The sequence below is a fragment of the Crocodylus porosus genome, unplaced genomic scaffold (assembly GCF_001723895.1).
Source record: "Crocodylus porosus isolate Cpor-Errol unplaced genomic scaffold, CroPor_comp1, whole genome shotgun sequence".
NCBI lineage: Eukaryota > Metazoa > Chordata > Crocodylia > Crocodylidae > Crocodylus > Crocodylus porosus.
In genome coordinates this window covers 1-7,456 of record NW_017728904.1, presented here as the reverse complement: position 1 = coordinate 7,456, position 7,456 = coordinate 1, and the positions used below count along the sequence as shown (strand labels likewise).

Sequence of the window (7,456 nt, the reverse complement as noted above, 5' to 3'; positions counted from 1 at the left end):
GGAGGAGGAGGAGAGCCCAAGCCGGGCACAGGGGGCGGCTATGTACAGGGCCGGCCTGGCGGCCCACGTGCGCATTCAGTGGAAAGACTTTCGCTCGAGAGCCGGGGACGGAGACCCCCGGGCCTGCCCTGCCGTGGGGGAGGAGAGCCCAGGGTGGCCCCGGGCTTGTTCCCTTCCCTGAAGGTCCGGCCCAGAGGCAGGGTGAGGGGCTGCAGTCTCTGCCCTCGGGGGTGAGGCGCCCTGGGAGACCCCTGCGCCACGAGGCTGTGGGCCCCGGCGTCCCTGGACTCCCCTGGGCTGGGGTGGGGGCAGCACAGTGAGGGCCGGTCTCGCCTGGCTTTGGGCGATGCCTGCAGCCCCAGCGCGGGCAGGAGCTGCCACCCTTTGCCTGGGGGTGTTTCACCGCAAAGACGACAGGGCTGGCTCACCAGGGCCCTGGACATCCAGCTTGTTTGCCATGTTGGCAAAGACTGCTCTCTCCCCTCCTCCCTGCTCTATTGCCATGTGCCCTCGGGCAGCCGGCGCCCCCACTACAGCCGGTCCGTGCGGAAGGAGTCCTCCACAGCCGGGTCGGTCAGGAGGGCATAGGGGTCGCTGAGCATGTTCAGTCCGTCCAGGGTGAGTGGTTCGATCTTGAGATCCTCCTCGAGGCCCAAGGATGTGTCCACCTCGAAGCCAGGGACTCCAGCCAGCGCCGTCGCAATCTCCTTGGAGATACCAGGTGGAGAGTCCCCTGCAGGGTCCAGAGGGAGGGGTCAGAGCCAGGCCGAGGTATCCCACACCGGGCATCATAGGGAAGGGGTGGCAGGGGGAGGGTCTGCAAGCCACCAGCACCCTCAGAGCCCCAGGGGCACTCTGGGGAGAGGGGCTGGCACTGCCCCAGCCAACGTGCCCCGCGTCAGCCCAGCCCAGAGAAGCCCTGGCTGCACCTACGGGGGCCTGCTGTGGCGTGGCATCGCTGGCCTGCTAGTCCCGGCCACCCGCCAGGGCTCACCTGTGAGAACGATGTTGGGGATGGCGCCGTGGCGGCTGCAGTTGCTCAGGTTCTGGCGGTTCAGCACGTGGGGGTCATGGAAGCCACCCCCGCCCGGCAGGCTCTCGCCAGAGGGGTAGTTTAAGGCACCCAGCTCCTCGGCGAAGGAGCCACTGTTGTTGAACGGGAGGCTGCCCATGGAGCTCTCCATGTTGAACTGCTCAAACTGCGGAGACATGGCAGGGCAGATTACTCCACAGCCCCTTAGACCAGCCTGGTCCCCTCTGGGGCACAGCTCCTGGGAGCCCAGACACCTGGGCTCCACTGCCACCTGCTTGGGGAGGCACTTCAGGACCCAGCTGCTGCTTCCCAACCCCCACAGTACTCACGCTGCCCAGGCAGAAGTCTCCCAGTGGTTGACTGTACTGCTGTGGCAGACAGGAGTTAGGCTGGTACTGTGGGACGTAGTGCCGTTGTGGGGGCACGGCAGGCTGGGGCGGTGGCTGCTGCTGCTGCTGGGGTGGGGGGTGCCGTGCCGGGGGCTGCCCTGGCTGGTGCAGGGGCATGCCGGGCTGGCTGTAGGGATATGGTGGGAGCCTCTGGTCGGCTGGCAGCTTGCTGGTGTCCAGCGGCACTCCCTGCGGGCACACACAAGACGTGCAGTCAGAGCTAGCTGCCCGTGCAGGCTGGTGAGGATTGGGCCCCTCTGCTTAGACCAGGCCCCTGGGGCTGTGGTCCCACCAGTCAACCCACGCATCTCCCTGTCCTGGAAGGAGGGAGTACACTGCCCAGCAGGGCCAGATCCAACCCACTGCAGCCCTGAGAACAGTCGGAGGAAGATGTGAGGGCCCCGGCGCACACTGCCAGGGTCCAGCTTGTGCCATGCAACTGGAAGCTCTCAGCCCTGACTGCAGTGCAGCCAGAGATGCTCTCAGGCCCCCCAGAAGTGCCCAGCCCCCCTGCCCTCCAGATCCTGAGGCCATGAGTTCTATCAGGCAACCATGCTCCCCCTCCCGAGATGCTGCAGGCTGCCCCACCTTCCAAACAGGGAGGTGGGATCACCGCAGCCAGGCAGGGTTAGGGCAAAGGCTCCCACTGATCTAAACTTAGAAGCAGGAAGAGGCGGCCTGACCCCATTCCCAGGCACATCCCCTGGAGCCTGCCAGCGCCCCCCCCGAGCCCCCTCCTCACTTTCAGCCAGGTGGATGGAACTGAGACCTGTGTTCAGTGCCCGCTCTACCCCAAGCCCCCCTCCAGCTCCTGATCTGTGGGATGGGGAGAAGGATGTTTCCGAGCCTCTTGCCTGCCAGCTCCATGCGGCAGGCACCGGCTCTAGGTCCTCTGCCCCTAACAGCCAATCCAGCTCCACAGGGGAGCCCCGAGACGGCGGGGAGGGGGCAGCCCCTTCTCCCAGCCAGGGCTCCCCACCTGGCCACCTGGCATTGCACAGAGGATGAGGATGGAAACGACAGACAGGACGGAGGGAGGAGAGGAGCAGAGGGGGCGCCGGGCGGGCAACAGTGCCGCGGCGGCGATGGATCATGCATACCTGGGTGATGGAGGACAATGTGGGTGACATTGTTGGTGAGAACTGTTTGGGGTGCTGCCTCCTGGCTTCGCCGCCCGCGGGGAGGGTGAGGGGGCTGAGCGGGACCCGGCGCCGGGGCGACGTGCTTAGGGCCGCCTGTCCCAAGGGGGCGTAGGAGGACGGGCTGCCGAAGCCGGACTGCAGGCTGGGGTTGCCGGGCGAGGACGGCAGGGACTGGCTGCTCAGGGAGGTGGGGAGCGAGGGGGCGCTGAGGGAGGCAGAGAGCGAGGGGTTGGCGAGGGACGAGGGCAGGGAGGAGCTGCTGGGCGAGGACTGCAGCGAGGGGTTGCTGAGGGAGGACTGCAGGGGCTGGGTGCCCAGGGCAGCCTGCAGGTTGGGGTTGCTAAGCGAGGGCTGCAGGGAGGGGGCACTCAGGGAGCTCTGCATAGGTGAGGTAAGTCCTGTGGGGACAAAAGAAAAGAAGAGACACCACCGTTACCCACGGCCACCGCCCCCCCCACCCCCACCCTGGGCCGCAGCCCCCCCACAGCCCTGGATGGCATGGAGGTGACGGGAGACCAGGACGATGGAGGCGGCAACAGAAAACAGAGGCCAGCGATGGAATTGGGGCCGGGCAGCAGGGTCCGACCCAGGGCAGCCTAGCCAGGCCCTGACACAACTGTAAGGGGCGCCCCTGTTCTCCCCCAAACCCCGGACCAGGGAGACTCCCCCTTGGGCTGGGGCAGGGCAAGAAGCAGGTGGAGGTCGCAGCGGCCTTCGGGGTGGCCAGCAAGGGCATCCCCAGGTGGAAAGGGAGGAGCCCTCAGACCCCAGAGCTCCCACTATGTCCCAGCTGTGTACCCAGGATGCAGAGTGTAGCCCCTACGCGCCCCTGCAGCTCCACGCTCTAGCCAACCCCCGTGGCCTGGGTGGATTACCCTGGGGTCCTGGCAAGACCCGGTAGGGCCCAGCCTGGCCTGCACATCCACAGGGCAGGTCATCTTCTGGCAGGGAGCGGTGCCCCCTGACTCGGCTGCCTCCGGTGCCCAGCAGCAGCACAGGGCCCTCACCTGGCAACTCGTAGCCCGTCCCCAGCCCCATGTTGCCGCTGATGCCTAGGTGCGTCATGGTGTTGGCCAGGTTGCTGGTGCTGTTGCCCCCACTCAGGCTGGGGTAGGCAGCCTCGTCAGGGTCCAGTGGGGTGGGCAGCGGGGAAGGGAAGTGCAGGTTGGTCAGATCCGGGAGGGAGCCGCCCGTGTTGAGGGCCGGGGTAACGAGGGGCATGTTGGTGGGCTGGTCCGGGGATGGAAAGATGCTGCAAGAGACGGAGGAGCCACTCAGCAAGGGGGAACTTCTGCCTCCACTGGGCACCTAATCAGAGGTGCAGACTGGGAGCCAGGACACCTGGGTCCAGCCCAGCCACTTACTGGATCCCAGGGACTTCACAGGACCGTGGACGGGCCAAGGAGGACGAGAGCTGGGAAAGCAAAGACAGATAACGACCTCAGCTAGGGCAGGAATGCCAGACCTCTGGCTGCTCTCATGCCCCACCCCTGGCACATGCAGCTGCAGCTTCTGAGCAGGAAAGAGGTAGAGACGGGACATTGCAACACGCCAAAGACAGGAAGCAGGTGGCCATGGCTCCAGCAATGGCTAATCGCGCAAGCTGCACCGCGCCATGGCCTTGATCCCGTCCCTTCCCAGGGACCTTCTGCTCACCGGTGCAGGCTGTGCTGGGGCCCTCCCACCCTGCCCACCTGCCCCTGGCCGGGCTGGGGCAGCACAGACTAGACCCCGCAGGCTCTGGGACTCCACACTCACCTTCTTGGTGTCCCAGGGCTTCAGTAAGTGCTTGTTGTCATCCAGGAAGTTCTCTTCAATGGGAGGCACTTGGAACAGAAATACTGGCGAGGGGAGGAGGCACTTATCAGGCCTCTGAGGTGGGGCCAGCCCAGCCCCCAAGTGCTCTGAGGTCCGCTCAGGACCAGCAGCACAGGAATGCCAAGGTGATCCATGGGCACTCCCAGGAGTGACACACTGCCCCCAGGGTATCAATGGAGCTTGTGCAGTGTCCCCCACAGCACCCGGCCTGCCCAAACAAGAGCCCCCTCCCCAATGGACCTGCCCTGAGCCACAGGATGCATGCCATGGGGGCCTCTCTGCTTGGACTTTCAGGGGAGTTCAGTGTGGGGGACAGGCACTTACCTTTGCTGTCAGAGTCCCCATCCAGGAAGCCTGAAAGAGGGGGCAGGACAGGGTCAGGAGAAGCACTGGGGGCTGCTGGCACTGAGCAGCCAGCGCAGCCACACCAGGCATGGGGCACAGCCACATGCTCCGACACAAGTAGACCAGCCAAGGGGGCAGGCAAGGAGGCAGAAACCCCAGGGCAGCAGTGCGAGAGGGGTCAGGAGCTCTCTGGGGCAGATGAAGCTGCACAGAGGACTCAGCCTGCACTCAGGCTGGTGCCCCAAGGGGCTGCGTGGGTTTACCAGAGGCAGCTGGGGGGCCTGGCCACCCCTGGTGGATGCCCTCAGGCAGAAAGCCTAGGGCACGGGGGTGGGGGGCAGCATCAGGGTAGAGGGTACAGGGCTGAGGGTACTCACCGCTGCGGCGGCTGGGTGGGGGGGCGCCCTGCGAAGGGCCCAGGTAGGTGTCCTGGGGTGCAGGGTTCATCACGCTTGTGTGCAGCGCCGAGTCCGAATTTGTTCTGGTGGCAAAAGAGGTGGCTCCAGTCAGCCAGGCCTGGGAGGTGGAGGGTCTGCATGCACCCCCCGACCCTGCCCTGCCTGTGGCGCTGCACACCCCAAGCAGACCAGGGCCCCACTGACCCATAATGAAGGGGTGTGCCAGATGCAACTGGCACATTCTGCTGCTTATTTCCTCTCAGATGTGGCATGAGGGGGCAGGGTGCTGGGCAGTGGCAAGCTGCAGCCGCACTGGGCAGCAATAAGGGACAAGCAGGCGGCTGGGACAGGGCAGCGCAGGGACGCGGGGGGCTGGAAGCGCAGGGACAGCTTGGGGCAGGTCTCATGGGCAGGGTGGAGTGGGGACATGAGTGCTGCTTGCACTGGACTGGCCACAGGTCTGGCAAAGACCCCCTGACTGACCCTCCAGCATCTCTGAACCTGCCCTGCTACAAGGTGAGGAGGTCGTGAGGGGGGTGGAAGGAACGGGATCCAGCCTCCAGGCCGATTGCTGTCCCCCTGCTCGAGGCCCACATGGTCATTGCCTGGCTCCAGTCGCCTGCTTGTTTCTAGAACCAATGCCCAGGTTGCTGTGGATGGGGCTCTCCCCGTCCATCCCTGTGGGGCCATTCCCAAGCGCCTGGAAGGCAGTGAGAGCACCTCCCCTGAGAAGCTGAGGTTTGCTGCAGCCCAGAGGCCCCTGCTTCAGGGGAAAAGGGTGCAGACTCCATAAGGCTGTCCTGTCAGGCGGGGGGGCGGGGGGACAGGATGGGATGGGACGACAACGACGGGACTGGACAGACACCAGAGGCCCCCTCTCTCCCAGTGCCCTGATAGCTGGAGGGGTGGCGCTGCCTCAAGGGCTCTGCGTCCGCAGTGAAGTGGGGGCAGGGGCCTTCCCCCAGCAGCTGGGGAGATGGCACACAGTGCTCCAAGGAGCCAGAGTGGGGTGGGGAGGGCAGGTAAGAATGCTGGAGCTAATGATGTACCAGGGGACGGCACAAGGGGATACTGTTCATCGGGCTGGCTCCCAGGCAGGAAGTCGACCCAGCTGCTCAGGGGAAGGTGCCTCTAACGAAGCCCCAGGGATGCACAGGAATGACGTCAGAGCAAGGCCTGCTCACCCCTGGAAGCAAATGGGGCATTACGGCTGCAGCACATGCAGCCAACCTGGCCCATCACTTGAGGCAGCCTGCCGGCAGCCATCACACACCAGTAGCACAGCAGCATGGGTGACACGCTCCTGTCCTAACCCCACCTGCAGGTCAGCAGAGGGGCCTGTGGGCCAGGATGGAAGCGTCTGCACAGAGCCCTGGCTCCATGCAAACAAGGCTAACCCCTGTTGGTATCCCAGCCAGCAAGCAGCAGGGGTGGGGGATGCCACTAAGCCCTCCGGCTATGGGGCTCAGGGCAGCTGCACTCAGCTCGGTGGCGCCAGGCAGCCTGTTACTCCACAAAAGTTGGGCAAGACACAGGCACTTCACTGGCATCAGCAAAGCCCCGCACCAGGCCAGGGAAAGGGATGGGACCCAGTCCAGGCAGGCTCTGGGAGAGGGCCAGGCCTTCTCAGTGCTGGGGGAGGGGCATGGGAACAGCTGGGCTGAGGCAGATGCAGGACGCTCCCTCCCCCACTCCCCGGAGGTTTAAAGCCTTTTTGCAGCCTGTGTCTCAGATTTGCGCAGGACTCCCCCAGACTTCAGGCTGGTGCTGGCTCAAGGGCCCAGGGCTGCAGCATGTGCCCAGCCACCAAGGCCCAGAGTGGGGCGGCAGATGGGCCTGTGAGCAGGGGACAAACCCTGGCTCAGGTCTTCAGCTGGTGGAAGCCACAGAAGGACAGGGGTCATGGCCACCGCCAGGTGAAGCCTGGAGGGCAGCTGGGCAAGAAGGGCTCAAAGAAAGGTAGAGAAAGAGAAGGGAATGGAAATCAATCACCTGTTGAGCGCTGAAGGCAGCCTAAACAAATGTCCTTTCTCCATAGGGAAGTTACCCCAGGGCATGGTCCTTTGTAATAAAAAACAGCAGGGTTACTCGGAGAGGGAGCGGGAGGCCAGGGCCCCCAACAGCAGAGAGGGGACTGGTGACAGGGAAGAGACCCGCAGTTGGAGGGACGGAAGGGAGAAGGCTTGGGAACAGAAGGGAGGGGAGAGGAGGGACAGCCCTGCTGCTCTGCCTGCTTCTCCAGCGCCCCTGGGTCCCACTAGGCAGGGTGACCTGAAGAAGCCACATCCCGCCCCCAGTTCCCAAGACACCAACACCCAAGCACTCAGCTCT

General features: G+C 64.9%; 1 protein-coding gene across 2 annotated transcripts; it reads right to left on the bottom strand.

The window, feature by feature from the left end:
• Nucleotides 1-6: 6 nt before the first annotated feature.
• Nucleotides 7-7,353, bottom strand: CRTC2 (CREB regulated transcription coactivator 2). Of its 2 annotated transcripts, none has more exons than XM_019556754.1 (10): nucleotides 7,118-7,353; nucleotides 5,105-5,208; nucleotides 4,707-4,736; nucleotides 4,323-4,405; nucleotides 3,929-3,978; nucleotides 3,572-3,816; nucleotides 2,277-2,962; nucleotides 1,363-1,611; nucleotides 995-1,199; nucleotides 7-733 (listed from the first exon to the last, which is right to left on the bottom strand). In XM_019556754.1, exons 1-10 carry the CDS (start codon nucleotides 7,180-7,182, stop codon nucleotides 531-533), a joined length of 1,920 nt encoding a protein of 639 aa, XP_019412299.1. In that variant the 5' UTR covers nucleotides 7,183-7,353; the 3' UTR covers nucleotides 7-530. The 2 variants fall into 2 exon arrangements, with proteins under 2 accessions (XP_019412299.1, XP_019412300.1); XM_019556755.1 differs by having other exon boundaries at nucleotides 2,523-2,962; nucleotides 7,118-7,350.
• Between the last annotated feature and the right edge of the window lie 103 nt (nucleotides 7,354-7,456).